The sequence below is a fragment of the Opisthorchis viverrini genome (genome assembly GCF_000715545.1).
Source record: "Opisthorchis viverrini unplaced genomic scaffold opera_v5_22, whole genome shotgun sequence".
Classification (NCBI taxonomy): domain Eukaryota; kingdom Metazoa; phylum Platyhelminthes; class Trematoda; order Opisthorchiida; family Opisthorchiidae; genus Opisthorchis; species Opisthorchis viverrini.
The window spans coordinates 32415-49196 of NW_008751678.1; the positions used below are offsets into that span (position 1 = coordinate 32415).

Sequence of the window (16782 nt, forward strand, 5' to 3'; positions counted from 1 at the left end):
CTGAAAACGACGTCACAGATGCTGTGTGCATTTTCTTTCAAGCGATCCTATTTACTGAAAATCCGCTCAGTGGGACCACTAAAAAAAATCATCGTCATCATTTTCAGCTGTAAAAACCGCGTAGATGTTTGGAAGTGGTTATAGCACAGGCAGTTTCGTTCACCAACAATCTGGGAGAATACAAGCGAATAGCCATGCGTTGGAAGCTACAAGAGGTACGATTGGGGGTGTGAATTCAGGAGTTAGGAGACTTCTTCAAAGAGCTCTTTTTGTTTAAACATGCGAAAAGCGGAAGCGGGTCAAGGGAGGTCGAGCAGTGACTTGACAGAGAAGTATGAAAGCCATTACCATTGGTAAATATCTATTCTTGTTGATCGTTTATGGTCAATTTAAGCGGTTCACCATGAGAAATAGTGTATGAACAGAGTATATGCCCTGACGGTTTTCCCTCATTATCGTAATCCTTAGCTAATATTTTCATTTTGATTCTGATTTTCCCCTAGTCCCAAGCCCAAACATAACAATGCAGAGAATAGGGGAGGCGCGATAACCGCGAGTGCGTCCGCCAGTCGCACTATGCCACAAGAGCATCCAGTGTCTGAATACGGAACAACAACCGAAGTAGCAAGACGGAAACGGAAAGTTGTAGAAACTGAACCCGAGCCGCCGTTCACCGAAATCCCGGAGGTTCCAGATCCCCAATCATTGACACTTCTGGTTTCCGCCGTAGCCGATTTCGCACGCTTTTCGTGTAGCGCTGACTCTGTCAGTTTTCAAAACACTTTAATGTTCCAGCGTCGCGTTCATAGGTAGGCGTTACTTCTTTAGTTACTCCTGGATCCATGGATCCAATCGGTTTTTTACTTGCTTGACTGTTTTACCTTGGGACCTCTATAATGAGGCATTGCTGGGCTATACTTAGTAGCAGTGTTCCATCTATCTTAGTTCTGGGTAAACTCTCCACAAGATGCCGTTTTGAAAGGTTATTCTATTGGACACGAAACCCTCTTGATAAACACGTAAAAATGGTAGGTTTCGTTGCAATGTAAAGCGAAAGATAAACAGTTTGTGGGCAATCTAACCAACACCCATTCAAACAATATTCTCTTCCAACATTTTGAAACGAATTTCGACCATTTAATCATTGCCAACTACCATTCGGTGCGCTACTGAGAGTCGTTCACTCTATCGGAGGCATATTCCTTTGCTCTCACCAGTCAAATTACTCAACTATCTGACTACTCGTGAGTAGCCCTATGATTATTTGCCGCCCTCCGATGGTTTTGCATTGCTGGGTTTGACCAGCTGACGAGTTGTGAGTAGTCACCGATCCTCGTGAAGAAACCGAGGCTTTTGACGAACGCGTCATTCATGCTAGCTCTCAAAGCTAAGTGGTGCGTTTCAATCAGGTCAAAAGTTTTGGTGCGGTTGAGGTTTTCAGAATTGTCTGCCACAATACTTATCGTTCTATCTCTTGTTTTATTTATTATTGTTTCTATTTCCCCATAACAAAGATTCAAAAATGAGATGTTAACCTTAAGATCAAATGAACCTTTCGCATGTGATATTAATCAGTCAAATGTGCAGTTCAAAATTGTGTAGGGACTCAGCCGCCGCGCTCTTTCATATGTTTAATAAACAGAATGTGAAGATCAATTATGGCTCGTCGTTAGCCCACTAGTAGTTGGACCTTGTTTTAGTCCCACCAACAAGTCATTTGCAATCCACTTGGCGAAGTGATTTATTCAACTATCCATCAGCTTGTTTCCCAAATGTCAGTTCCTGCTAGACTGACACTTAAATCAACAATTACTTCAGAGTCTTCTGTGTACTGTGTGAGACGCTAAAACAGTGCTATTATTTTAGTAGGGGAGCGGCTCCTGGTTGAGGGTGTTCTGACCATTTTTACCTACCCCCTACCCCATTTGCAAGTGTTCTTGTCTTGCTGTAATATCTTTGAAATGGAATTTTATCGGAATGAGAGATAAACACGAGGTCAAGTCGTCCAATTTAAGTCAACGCCTGCCAAACATATACGACATTGTATGACTGTCCCGCGGTCTGCTGTTCTTTGTCATCCGCCGTCTTATCGATTTTTGAGTTGCTTGTGAGTTCGCGATCGGGAGGAGCACATCATCTGCGATATAATTCTCAGCGAAGTTTTCGATATCTCAAATTTGGTCAGTTATCATACCCTCTGAAGTTTAACGTAATCAACCAGCGAGAGGACCACTCCCTGCCTAGCCGTCGTGAGTACCGGGATTCCAAACTGTCTGAAACAATCCGGAACAAATCTACGTTCTCCCCGTTTTGGGAAAAATTTTCTGAAACTAGGGCTAATAGATCGGTCCGCAACATATTCATGCAGGATCTATCTTAGGTTGGTCTTTATAGAATGTAGCATAGCATTTTGGCATCATGTTACTGGCTGCCATATCTCTTTGTTTAATCCAGCCATTACTACTGTGTTTCTAATCTTTGACGTGCAGTTCACTTAGAACCTATGGCGATTGAAACAGCATACTTTGCCGTAGATATTACTATAACATTAAGCTGGGTATACCTGTTTTGATCAGTGGTGTACATGCCACTGCGTGGCTCATACAATGCTTTTAAAACTTGTCTACGTCAAACTATTTAGAGAGAAAGAAGGATCTTGTAGTAATATTAGCTCGGATAATAAAAAGTGAATTTTTTTCAAAGGAAGCTTCATGTCCTGTCATGCCCATCACCATAGAACCTATCCCACGGGTTTGGATAGAAGACGTTCAAGGAAGCATTCTCGCTTTGAATGGTTGTTTTCGGGTTATCACTGATGTATCTTCTTTCCCAAGAATATTTATTCGTCCCCTTACTAATCCGATGGGCTTTCATCTAGGTTTGAATTGAGCAACGTCGGAGTGGTCGATCTTCATTTCTCATGGTTAGTGGAGATGCTAACTAGCATGCCATCATCGAACGAGTCTGAAGTGCCAACCCCATTACCTGATAGTGAGGAAACAAATGTAAAAAGCTGGGATGTCTCTTTGGTACCATTCTCAGTGCAGCCTCTCCATGGAATAGTGCCACCAGGAAGAAGTATTTCTGTGGAGGTGAGTGCTTTTTATAATGTTCCCATCATGAGGACTGTTCCTGATGCGCAGAGTATGCTTATTCTGTCTTGGATCATCTACGTGGGTTTTCTAGTGCCCAAAACGGTCATCTGAAATTGGATAACCCGTTGAGCGGTATGATGAGTATGTTTGCACCTGTTAGCCAAGAGTGACTGCTATGCCTCTTCTGCGGTATTTGGTACTGTAATTCCTCTACTAAGTTTTAACACCAAACCGAACAGTGTACCAAGAGAAATTCGTCTATAGATGATTAGGCTTTCCACAACTAGGAAGGTCAAGGACCAAGACGCCCTAGAGATTCGTAAGATGAAACAGAAAAAAGAAGAGAAAACTACCGTCAAAACTGTCAAGTAATATAGTCTGACTTTTCACTGGATGTAGCACACGGTAGCATACGGTTGCTGACAGCTCTTCGGTAGCCGACGAACGATTTCGCCCTTCTTGAGGCGATGCCGACATATTGCGATATCTCGAATACCATACCATGAGGCGGCCAGGTGCTTCATATTCGAGTGGAGAAAAGGGATATCATAAACAAGGGATTCAGCTGAATTCAGTTGAGTCTCCCGTCAAAATCAAACGAGAGTATTTGTCGAAATCTGACTTTTCTCTGTGTGCATAGTAAGCAAAAGCTTTGGTGTCAGCCCATTAAACCACGTGTTTTCCTAACAAAATGTCATGCATGTGATGGTTTTTGCGGGAGGTGTATTGTTCAGTTTCACGTCACTCTCGTTTTGAACAGTCGTTCTCCTGTCCTGACGCAATTACTCATGTGAATCCACACCAAAGGGGGGAAGCACTGGACTCTAGTCTCGTTCTTGTTAGAGCTCATCAGCAGTGCACATCCAACGGCCGTGCCGGGGTTTGAACTTCGCATACCTGACATGCGAGGCGAACGTGTTACCACTATTCCACCGGCGCACGTTGAACGCATCTGAATTCTCACGTCTGAACGGGTGAACGTGTTCTCACTTGAGCGAATAGTGGTAACACGTTCGCCTCGCATGTCAGGTGTCCGGAATTCAAACCCCGGCGCGGCCATTGGATATGCACTGCTGATGAGCTCTAACAAGAGCGAAACTCGAGTCCAGTGCTTCGCCCCCTTTGGTGTGAATTCACATGAATAATTGCGCCAGGATAGGAGGACGACTGTTCAAAACGAGTGATGTGAAACTGAAACTGAAAAATATTATGCCACTAAAATCAAAACTGTGAACTGAATAGGTTAACTGATCCGTGAAATCTAGTTGATAGAGTACACACAGTAAGGAAACTCCTGGAATTCTGAAAGTACGCCATCGCCCTCCAATGTAGATCTTCACGCTACCCAGTTGTTCACGTGAAGTATGATTAGTCCAAACACGGATGAAACAGCCATACAGTGCTCCTCAGCTTTTTCACTTACAGGACTAAATGTCTATTAAAGCCTCCGAGTCCCCCCATATTATCAATACGTCGAAAAATCGTTCAGTTGTGGAACCCTTTCGGTGCCTAGGTATGATGCCAACGGAATGAAACTTGAGGGCAATGGGACTGCCAGATCGCCCATGTCTAGACAAGAGCAGTCGAGCTGCTGAGGTTGGGTTCAAACCACGAACTGCAAGCTGGCGCTTTAACCACTGAGCTATCTTAACATGTCTAGTCTTTCGTCTCCGGTGTACCATTGTTATGCAACTACCTGGATCTGATTTGTCGTTTTCCAAAATTATTATTTCACCGACCTGTTACAGGTGGCCTTCAGCCCATTAGTTGCTGGTAAATTCGCGGCCCGATTGCGTGGTATGTTCGAGAACCTCAGCCCATTGGAAGCACATGGGGAAAACACAGGTCCAATGGTTCAACTGGAGGGCATAGCTGAACAGCCTTTCATTCACTTTGACCTTTGTGAATCCAACTACCTGTTAGGTGGTCGACGGAATCCGGATCGTCCAGGACCAGCAGGTCAACCACTAGGAGGCCCACTTGATCCAGCTACCCGAGTAATCGAACTATGGACAATCGGCGTTGGAACCACCGTTAGCAAGTGAGCAGGCGATGAGTTTTCATTAACATTTCGCGATTTGCATTCGCGGATAGGTAAAATACACTAATATGTCTAATTTAATGCACTGCATTAATTAGCGTGACCTTTCTATATTAGACGAACAGTGTTCTATCACCCTGTCACAACATATCTATCTATCATAATCGGATATCGGTAGATTCACCATACTTGCTCCGTGATGTTTTTGCCTTAGGACCGAAGGCTCTCGTGAGCCTGGTCCCCCTCTTATCTCCAGTAAAACACCCCCATATAGTTTGGAATAAATCCCAAACCCACAGTGGGTGCCAAAATAATTACACATGGTGGAACTATCATTGCCAGTTTTTTGTTTGCTTGTGAGCAACTTCAAGAATAAACTATCTTGCTAGTATACTATTAGTATAGTTTTCCCATATTGAATGATACTTTCGGAGAGGTGCTCGATGGTTGACACAAAAACCGAAACTCTACCTGGTAGTGCGGCTTTTAGTTTGGAGATAATTCCATCAGAAATTACTCGTTGACAATTGACTCAATTCTGAAGATACCCCGCACTGTTCAACACGCCATACTAAAAGCAGGTTCCATCAAACTGGGAGGATGAAATTCGGTTGACCTTGTGTGTGAAATATGTATGTACTGATCAAACGCTATTTCTCGAAGTGTAGGCCCTTGGGTTTACACCTGGTAAATGGCGTTTAGGTGCGTAGACTGACGGCTCAAATCAAACCATGCAAAACACTGCCTACACTGCAACCAATCCATCAGCGTAGTTCTATGTGACCGACAAAGCCAGTCAGCAATGGATATGTTTGCCCACGTCAGCAGAACGATGCAACCATCGTCAAAGTGGGCTTTTAAACAAATCTTCATTTCAGCATCACTATCTTCAGCTGGAACAACCGCTTACTTGTTATACAGTGGTTGTGGCTGCCGTAGTTTCGTTCACCGATGGGCTTGATAAGAAACGGGGGGACAATTACGCATTGGAAGTGATTGCCGATATAACTGACGCGCGAACAGACGGATATCAGTGCACCTTTCATTTTGGGGGAAGGGAAGCTATGGTAACAGCTTGCAGGCACGCTATTGGCCGTCTAGCGTTCTGTTCATAACACGACTTTCAAGATAAAATGAAGCGAAAATTAGCAAATGTCCTTCCATCATCTATGGAGACAACCCAACAGTATTAAATCCTGATCGGTAGGTATAGTGGAAATTGCTATCCTCTGCAGACACGAACCAGAAAAGTTTTGTACACATCCTACAGCCATCTTGACCAAAGCAAATAGGTTGTGCCCACAATAGAGCAAATGTTTTGTTATTTGTTTTCAGAAGAAACGTATCAGATTTTTAAACACATGGGTTTTCTATCAGTTCAAACGTGTCCTGGCTGGGAACGCGAATCTTCAAGTAACAAAGTCAAATTTGTTTTCACTGGGACTTCGAAGATCACTTCCAAAAGTCCTTTTACGGTTCTATGGTTCCATATAACAGTAAAAGGGCATGAAATATTGCAGATCTTTCATAACTATCTGCTAGAGCAAGACAGAGTTCCCAAGAATAAAACCATCCTTAGCATCGGTCAGATGTTTGCGTAATCTTCACAGATATCTCTTCTTTCTGAGGAATTAGCAATCCTGATTAGGAAAATAGAGCGGTTGGGAAGTCAACTATCACATTTACCCTGTTCTCCCTGGGGAGAAGTTCAGGTTTCCTGCCCTCAGATTCGGACGAAAATTCACCGGCTAAATAACATGGGACAATTTAACTGTTTTGCCCCTGTATTTCGGCTTATATCGTTTGCAACACGGTGTGCTATTCACTGCCGCGCCTTCTTAAGCCAGACGCTAGAAGCGTGGAAATTCGCACTTATTCTTACACAATTTACCGTATCATCTTTTATTCCAGATGTTTCTCCGTGGCCAATCTCACTTCAGAAAATCTGGATTTCGAAATTCAAAACCAAGATGGGTGGACAGCAAATGACTACAAGCCAGTAATATGCACCACATCCCATGGACAAATCACCAGTGGCAGAGAAACTGAGGTGTGCTTTATTTTGTTGACAAAGCTACTCAGCACATTTCCTCTTTTCCTCACACGGATTAGTGTAATCCAGTATCGTGAAGGTTGCTCATTCCTGACTACACTTGATAAAGGTTGCTGGATGTCAAACCACCTTCGACGCGTCTAGTAGCCCTAGTATGAGTTGGGCAATATTTCCCCAAACTTCAACTACCAATAAGCCCTTATTAAAAGCAGTATTTTATGACAGGAGTGGAATGGGCTATTGACGTGAAGCTTTTTGTCACATGCCACAGAGTTACTTCAAAAAGAACTATGCGTAGAGCTAGGGTTTTCGCCTGAAGCTTCAGACCGTAGTGTAACAAACCACAGGCTTTTCCATGTGTCCAATCTTCGTCTGTTCACTTAAGTAAGCGATTAATACGAGTTGAAATAAAGGGTGAAAGGTTCACCCTGTAGACCAACTGCAATCCTACTCGCTTGTGCTTTCAGGTGCAGTTCACTTTCACTCCGAGTACGCTGGGTATCACCGAGTCGTTTTGGCGGCTGTACATCGAGCAACTTCAATTCGCTGTCCCACTTCTGGTTGTTGGACATACCAGAGAACCACAGGTCACATTGGACCGTTCACACCTCAATCTAAAGTCTGTTCTAGTGGGGCATACAATCTCTCGGGACGTGTATCTGATAAACCATGAGTCCACCTCAAATGGAATCCATGAACCTCTACAGTACAAATTCCTGGAATCCAGTCGCTACGGGCCCGGCAGGCAAGACTGGATAATGGTCCAACCAATGAGTGGTTACGTGAATCCTGGTGATCGGTAGGTTTGCCCTGTTCTGTAGGACTGATGTTGTTGAATGTATACAAGTAAACGAAAAAAACATTTTAGTCAAGCACAGTAGCCTAGCAGCAATCCAGTCGCTACGGGCCCGGCAGGCAAGACTGGATAATGGTCCAACCAATGAGTGGTTACGTGAATCCTGGTGATCGGTAGGTTTGCCCTGTTCTGTAGGACTGATGTTGTTGAATGTATACAAGTAAACGAAAAAAACATTTTAGTCAAGCACAGTAGCCGGCCTAGCAGCCAATGGCATTTCGGATTGCTAGCTTCCTCCCTCTTTTGGAGTTGTTTCAAGTTGTTTCTAGCAGACTCGTCAAGTAGCCCAACTCACTTTTTCTCTTTGATATGAGTTCATTGGTCAGCCAAATGATTAAATATTATGATTAGAAACTCACAAAAATTTTCTACTGACAAATTTGTCCAATGAAATCTGGTTCCACATACCCACAGCATTGTCAGCTAACACCGAGCTTGTTTATGGCACCCCTCATGAAGAGAACACATTTCAACTGAGTCGACAGGCAATTTGCGTTGTATAACCGGTAGAAAAGTGTGAGCTGTCCATGGGAATTTGTTACAACTACAGAACGCAGCCAACACAAGACTTATTCAAGTCTCTATGCGAATGAGTTGTTTATTCAACGCCAACGAATTACCATTATTAGAGTAGGTGGCTTCCTAGGTGTCAAACGTACCCCTGAATGCACAGCTCCAAAAGCCGAACGGTGAGATTGGTGGTCCTCCCTTAGTTGAAAAGAGGTCACACTCACCGCTTCACTAACCCTTCCAAATTTTGCCTATCAATCTGAGCACAGATTTGCTGCCCATTCAGAGCTGACTGAGACAGCTTTAGCAAACTGGCCCAGTGGTTTCTGTCCCCCAGGTCAATAAGCATGGGTTGGTCAACGCTTCGCACTGACAGGGTGATATGGTTTTGCCTTCATTTCATAAACAGGCGTACAACAGAAGCTTCAATAGTAATCATACTGAGGAGCAGGCACTCCTTAGGAGGTGCCCCCGCTGTGTTCTCGGAGGTTTTCTCTTGCTGGACATTCTTTACAGTCTATTTCTCTAGACAGGTAGCTTCATTTCGGGAATACTGTGTTCATTATAGGGCGGATCTAATCATATCTTTACCTGAAAAAAATGCTGTAATTTTGAATTAGTGGAGACAGAATTATAGGCTTACGAGAGAGTTTGCAAGCCCTTGCAAAATATCAGTCAACTATTTGATTTGAGTGTCTGGTGTTTGGCTGCAAAATTTTCGGAATTTAAGTGCGAGACAAATCCCACGGCTTTCTAAGGTCCCACCAAGCGGATAGTTGTTCAAAATATCGGGCCGGTGAGTCACGTCACTAAAACTGCGGAAATGTTTAGGCGTAAGGGCTTAGCTTTGTTCAGCGCTTCTTGACTAAGTGGGAGTACTCGCTCGACCCACTTGTCAAATTCACAAAATCCAAATACCGGTACGGCCGTGAATGACAGAGGAGTTTGAATCCAGTGCTTTTTCATTTATTGCTGAATTGTAGCAGGATACGACTACCTAGTCTAGCAATCTTGCAACGACTCTTAGGCGGTCTACTGTAGGAGTTACATTTTGACCCATTCAACTTGCTAATATGTGTACTTTCTTAGAGAAATACCCTCATTTGCAAACAAATTTGATTTTGTGGGAGACTCGCCTGGAACTCGGCGGAATCTCTCGTTCGTGATGTTTTCAAGCAACTGAATATGCTGCATCAAGTCGCCTCATGCTTTAGTTGCTACGATATTCGAGATATTGCGATGCATGTATAGACGTATGCACTACTCATAAGGTTGCTGAAATTTTTTCGAAAGCCCGCGACCGGTTTCGCCATTCTTGGGGCTCATCAGTTAAGCACACTCCCCGAATTTCCGCCAACTTCGTATTCTACCTGAGCACAAGTTGTTCGCGATTCACACAATACATCCATTTTCGCAGCAATATGGTTTTAACAAGAGACTTGACAGAGTCCCAGCTGAAGACTGTCATAATCGAGAGATTTAGATAGGATCTAGGTGAGTCTCCCATTAAAACCAAATCAGTGAGAGCGTATTTCGCGAAAGTGAAGATGCTTTGGAAAGCCGTTTATTCCGCGAAGAATATCCACCTCTAGACTTTACGTACAATCACTAACATTCTTTCCAACCGGTCCATTATTCTTTCCAGGGTTCCTGTTAAAATTTCGTTCACTGCCAAGGCTGAAAGATCGATCAACATAAAATTATTGTGTAAAGTTAAATACTGCGAACGACCGTTGGCGTTGAACGTCAAAGCAGAAGGCTACTCCATGTCGATATCCGTTTTTGTTGAGTCTGCTAATGAACAGAAGTCAACGGTTGAATTACAGCCATTATGGACTCCCTGTTTAGGTCTTGATATTGACCAAATTGTGCTGGAAGTGAATAATACCATACAATCAAACTTTGGCAAATATCATCGCAAATTTGGATGCCTGGATTTCGGTGAACTGGACCCAGGGGAGGTGGTAACGCGGAGAGTGACTGTGCTCAACTGCGGCAAGTTTGGTTGTGACTACGCATGGATGTGTTCAGTAAATCAGGGAAACGTGATGAATAATGCTCAGCTAGAGCTGGCACACAGCTTCTTGTCAGCCGAGCCGGAACAGTCACGAGGTCCTGTTGTGAAAGTTGCTCCTGTGTCTGGAAATCTGCAGCCAGGGGAGAATGTCGTTTGTACATTTACATTTTCACCCCCAAAACAGCTATCAAAATGTCTAACTCAAAAAATGACTCTCGATGGTTTAATTAGTGCCTGCTTGGCTATTCGGGAGGGACCGGCCTATGGATTACAGCTAACTGGTCATACATCGGGCAGATTGTTGGAATTCTCCACTTCAGTTATTGATTTCGGTTCACAACTGGTTTCCAGGCCTGGACTCGAACCGGCCGTACGTTGTCTAACCCTGTCTAACATCCATCCGAGTCGCTCCATAAGTGTAGAATGCCTAACTCCGAATTCGGATGTATTTCAGCACAGCATGAGACCCACGGTTCTGCAGCCGAAGGCTAGTGAATCTCAGGATGGAAAGACGAATTCCACCAATGTTTGCTTCACATTCACTCCAAAAGCGTGCAAGCAATATGAGGAGAGGTTTACCTTCGAAGTGAACGGATCGACCTTATATACGATCAGAATACTTGGGACAGGCATCAAGTTACGAATTCAACCAGTGATTGGGCCACTCTTGATCTTGACCACTAAACCTAACGGACAGCAACGAAGCATTAAATATACAGAGACAAAACCAGACGAAATGTCAACCGTTGTAGACCTGGGTTCCTTGAGAAAAAATCAGCAGGCGCGCAGGTGCGTGACTCTGATTAACAAAAGTGCAGCACCAGTAGCAATATACCGAGTTAAGGTAGAGTCGGTAGTATTCGAGGAGTCCCGCACTGTCAAATCAAAGAGCAATCCAGGTGGAGAAATTTCATCCGCGTCATGTTCAATGCTCTCAAAAGAGCTTCAAGTAAGACTGTGCAACCCTGTTTCGGAAGACTATCAGCTGGGACTTGCACCCATTTCCCCGCCCCTCTNTTCAAGTAAGACTGTGCAACCCTGTTTCGGAAGACTATCAGCTGGGACTTGCACCCATTTCCACCGCCCCTCTTCCGATTGTTTTGGAACCAAAAGTTGGAACAACAATGGTTGAAGTGACCTTTGATTCTACTGTCCGAATACCCCGGTTCACAGCAGAGGTACTTTGCGAACTGGGTAGTGTAGACAGTGGAAAACCACCTTGTCTACCGGCGACTCAAACAACTCTACACCATCTACCTGTGTTTCGAGTCCAGGGCTACTGCGAAGTGCACGACATTCGATTCGATATACAGTCGGTCAGTTTCGGACCAGTCGTGTGCGGTGGTCAACTTTCAAAACGGTTGGTTCTCATCAACTCAGGAGATTTGGGAGCAAAGTAAGTTGGTTTCAAGTTCCCGGATCATTTGGTCCTATCACATTGAGTAACCTATATTACTAGCCTGATGGCACTCATCGGTTCAGCTGCGCGGATCTTCCCCTGACGAGTTACCGTGTAGCTTTTCCAGTTTTCCAAACTACAGAATGGTTTATATTTGAGAAACTTGTGACAAAAATCATGCTATATGAGAAAGAATTCGAGGAGCTTCGTAGCAGAACAGACACTATCTACCGAATGGAACATGGGAATAATAACTGTAGGAATTCAGAAGGGAAAATATTTATCAAGTTCGCCCTCAAAGCAGCCGTCCAAAGTAAACCTCTTTCAGCTGAGGCGACCGTTAACGGTCTGACTGAAGAAACCTCATGTGGCTTTAGCAAAATCAGGACGAAGGAGTTACGGTCAAAGCATTCGCAAATACCAGGGTTGATTCTTACTACAGTTTGACCGTCCTTTACCAATTATCGAGTCTTGTGGAACAGAATTACCTGTGGAGTTACAAGCACTATGACAGAAACTCTGCTCAACGTTACGTTCCTTAACCTCTCGGCTCGAATCTACAAAGTTGTTGGATGGCGTCACCTAACTTTACACCGAAAATTGTCTAAAAATCTATTGCCTAAAACCTCTTTAGATTACATGGCACCAAGGGATGCTCCTTTAAATTCATTGTGGAAATTTTCAGTTTTTTTTTCAATGTTTCGCGTCAAATGCCCAAAGCATTATTCTTGTAACTCCTGGATGTAGCTAGTTATTTCAAAAACTGTCCAGTTCAATCCATTAAAAGTTAAAATATGACGTGGAAATGAACCGTCTTGTAACCAGCTAACAGGTATCAAACATTCTCATCTTCTCGTGCACCTGGATACTAAATGTTACTGTCTAAAAGCACCCAAATTCTATGAAATCAGCAGAGTAGTATATAGCCTAAAGAACTACATCGCACTTTATCCTCTTGGGGCAAACGTTATGAACAAGTATTCTTCTGTGACTACTGGTTGGGGTTTTACATCATATTCTTAGCTGTCAGCACTCAGGAGAAAGATTATGGCGTATGGGTCAAAACGAAAGTGCAAGGCATTAGATTCCTGAAGAAAATTGTTGTGCGAAGAAGGTTTTTTTCCGTTCAACGTAACCTCAAGTGTCCTTTCGAAGATAAAAATAATTTCCTACTATCAAATTACTGTGGCTCCAACAGTAGCTGGAAGCGTGTACTTCGTGATTCACCTTGAGAGGCGCAGTTATATCGTCTATCAGTGTGGGTTGGTTTCGACCCGGTCGTTCGTGACTAATCAATGCTCCTCACACCCTCGGGTTGTTTGACAAATAGGGTCTCGTAAGAAGTCTCAAACAAGTATAGGGTAGAACACAATTAGTCATCAGTGAACTTTGCCAGTATGCCCTTCAGCTAGGAAATGGTGAGAAGGCTAAAACTGGTACTCAGGGAAAAATGAACAGTCATCATATTTTGACTAGTTGAGTTTCAGAATGTCAGCGACAATATCTCCTTCAAACGACAGATTAGTGTAAACACATGTCCCGATGGTTTCAGTTTGCATTGCCTCGTTCTAATCTCGAACCTAAGAAGTTAGCCCCTGTGAGTGATCAACTGTTTCATAGTGTCCAGTTCATCTTGGAGACACTCAGGACTTAATATTCTCATAGTTAGTCCAGCAAGACATTTTGTTCGATTTTTCGTCCGTTCTGATGGAGCAAAATTATCGTTTCGTAAACTTTGGATTTCAAGTGGCTCTGGCTCCGTGCTCAGTGACGCTGACATCCACCGGCCGTTTTGTTCGGATCCGTTGATAGAACTCGTACAAACAAGAACGATCGTTTTCGTTTGGATCCTGTAACAAAATGAGGAAGAATTCGTCCAACTGCTGATAGCGAGCTAGTATTCTTATCTGCTAGCTTCATCATTTATCTATTAAAGTGACCCAATGAGGATCTCATAGCTGTGTCCGTTTGTCGGCAGATTCCTCTTTTGTGGTTTAAGGGTAGGGACAAGTAATGGGGATTAGGAATAAAAGGACCACTGTTACTTATACTAAAAGTATTGCTTTCTGGAATGAGGACAATGTAGAAATGAGCGCAAAAATGATCATGAACGAATAAGATGGGAAAAATTCGCGTCTAGTGATACCGTCCAATGAGGGTGCTAGCATCACGTTGCGACGCAATCGGTTGATTTGTCAGACCGTCCAGTCCGACAGGGAATTTCGAATTCGTGCACCAATCCACAGTCGTCTTTAGGTCTAGATACTAGCAAACCCAGCTTGCGCGTGCGTCTATCCGTCATAAGTCGATTCATCTTTGAAGTCACCGACTATCCTAACTTTCCGATGTTTACAAAATATTTGCACATCTACACTGGCATCATGTGGCTTCATTTCAGATTCCGATGGGTGGATAAAACCATTGGGACCGGGTTGAACATTGCCCCAATGGAAGGCTTCATCGCTCCGAATACTGAAGTCCCATTCTCGCTGACCTTGAGACCCACCAAACTCGCTCCAGAAATACGTTTTGAGGTGAGCTTCGTAAATGTTCATTTTGATTAACAGTAATGGTGAAAACATGTATAGACGTAATGCGCTACTCATAAGGTTGCTGAAAATTCTTCGACACATCATAAACGAGATATTCAGCTGGGTTTCCGGTGAGTCGCTCACAAAACCAAATCTGTTTGCAAATGAATGTATTTTGCTGATGATGAAAATAGTACATTGGATCTGGTGGTGAATCGCTCATCAACCTTTAAGCAGCTTACCAACCAAGAAGAACAAAGCAGCCATCACCAGATGACTAAAAAGCATTATCGGTCGTTGTTAGGATGTTCCATGATCTGGTAGTGCTGTTGACCTCATGCTAACTGTTCCACTGCTCTTCTGCATACTACATGGATGCTACAACGTAGGATGTCACATGCGATATCGATGGCGTCGGTCCCGTGAAACTAACCGTCACTGGCGCGTGTATCCCACCTAAGCTAATCAAGGGTCCGATACAGTTCGCCACAGCAGTTCGTCAGCAAGATACGCAGACCGTGAAAATCGTAAATCCTACCAATTACATGTGGAAACTTCGACCTGTACTGGACGGTCCCTGCTGGTCCGGTGAGCATGTACTCGATATTAAGCCCCAGGAGACAGGTGTGTACAAACTGGTCTACAAGCCAATGACTATGACAAGAGAAGAACAAAAACACAAGGTAAGTTCTTAGAATGGCAGTTTCAGATTCGCCCTCCCGAATTATTCCTGATATATGTTGTTAAAAGCCAAAAAATGCTGCATGAAACTCGTGTCCCTGTTTTGTAACGTTATGAAAACAGTATCCCCTAGGACCTAGGAAGGAAAAGCGCGGCATAAGCACAGATGATACCCTGTGAGTACTATAAAAATTTCGTTCATGCCAAGTATAGGCCAGTGTGCGGATTATCTTGTTAAAAGGACAAGAGAACAAGATAACCATCCCCCATTCTTGGTTCTTGGATGAAGGGAGTGTTAATGCAATCTCTTGGGAGATTGACTTCCATTCCTTTCCTGAGGATTCGGTCATAGTTAATTTTAGTTGTTCATCATCTAGAACCATAAAGTTGAATTCAATCTTGTAATCGCCTCTCATCTGCTTTGTGTACGAACCAGTCATGCATAACTTACAGCCCCAGATTGTGGATCCGTTAAAAGGCAGAAGCTCTCTCCACTGAAATACTTCGCGTCAATTTTTCTAGTTTATTCTAGCCAATCGTGTGTTCACGAGGTGTGTTACAAACTAATCCTACCACTATGACTCCTCGTCATAAAGTCACAACTCATTTATTCGAAAGCTGACAATGGGCTAAAATGACGATATGATACGATACTGGACATAGGAATAAACTCTCGTGGTAAATGTAAACAGCTGAGTGTAAATTTATAACTTTTAACAATATGCTTACCATTGACTGAGCGTAGCAATTGCACCGGCAACCCTTGGTTTGCAAAGTGACTCCGCAACAGCTAACCTCCTGGCTTTAAATGGCTTCGTTCCAAAGTTGTTTGGAATAGGAAAGATAGACTACCTCCAAAGAGAGATGTTTTCAAAGAATTGCGCTTTCTAATGACTTAAGCCGAAGTGACTTTTGTACATCTGTCATCTCAGAATTACTAATAAGGCTTGGCTGCGCAGATGGGGTAACAGATATCTATTCGGAAACCTTTGATTCGAATGCCAATAAGGCCCTAGAGGCAATGCAACGATGCACTTTAGATTAGGGTAGGCCTGATGAGACTGCTACCGACAGAAGTCATCAAGCCGATGAAACTGATAGTTCATGGTCTTTATCATGCCAAAAAGTGCCTCAAAGTATGGTAAGCATTAATTTGTGTGGCTCCAGTTAGTGTTACGGCAGACCACGAATGCAACCCTTCTTTAGAGCGGTATGGATGAGATTCTTGCCACACTAATTCTGAAACGTATGGGCCGTGAATCATAGACAGGTCTCTGTAGGTTCCAGCTTACCTTCTGACAAGCCTGTGGACTCGATGTTGGAATGAGTTACGTAGAAAACAAGTCGAAACTAGGTCAGTCTACCTATTCTTCACAACGACAATATCCAAGTTCATTTTTGGTGAATTAATGGAAAGTCCTTCTATTGCATTTTCCATCATACTGGTTAATTCCTAACTCACTTGTACGATAGATTTCAACGAAGTGTTCCATAAAGTGCGTCACCCTCGAATGAGTTTACTTCCAACAGTAGCGAGGCTGTGACCAGTTCCCAGAAAAAGTGCTCTTCAGGAGAGGCTCTGCATTGACATAATGCGAT

At 43.5% G+C, this 16782-nt stretch overlaps 1 protein-coding gene across 1 annotated transcript in view; it reads left to right on the plus strand.

Annotated features, from left to right (window-relative positions):
* The window catches only part of T265_01932 (hypothetical protein), a gene marked incomplete at both ends in the record, with an annotated part of 61557 nt that overhangs the window by 30705 nt on the left and 14070 nt on the right, over window positions 1–16782 (plus strand). Inside the window, 7 exons of the mRNA XM_009166070.1 lie at window positions 504–809; window positions 2879–3092; window positions 4844–5136; window positions 10201–11361; window positions 11558–11968; window positions 14370–14505; window positions 14892–15185. Coding sequence (XP_009164334.1) covers window positions 504–809; window positions 2879–3092; window positions 4844–5136; window positions 10201–11361; window positions 11558–11968; window positions 14370–14505; window positions 14892–15185 — 2815 coding nt within the window. The remainder of the gene's footprint in view (window positions 1–503; window positions 810–2878; window positions 3093–4843; window positions 5137–10200; window positions 11362–11557; window positions 11969–14369; window positions 14506–14891; window positions 15186–16782) is intronic.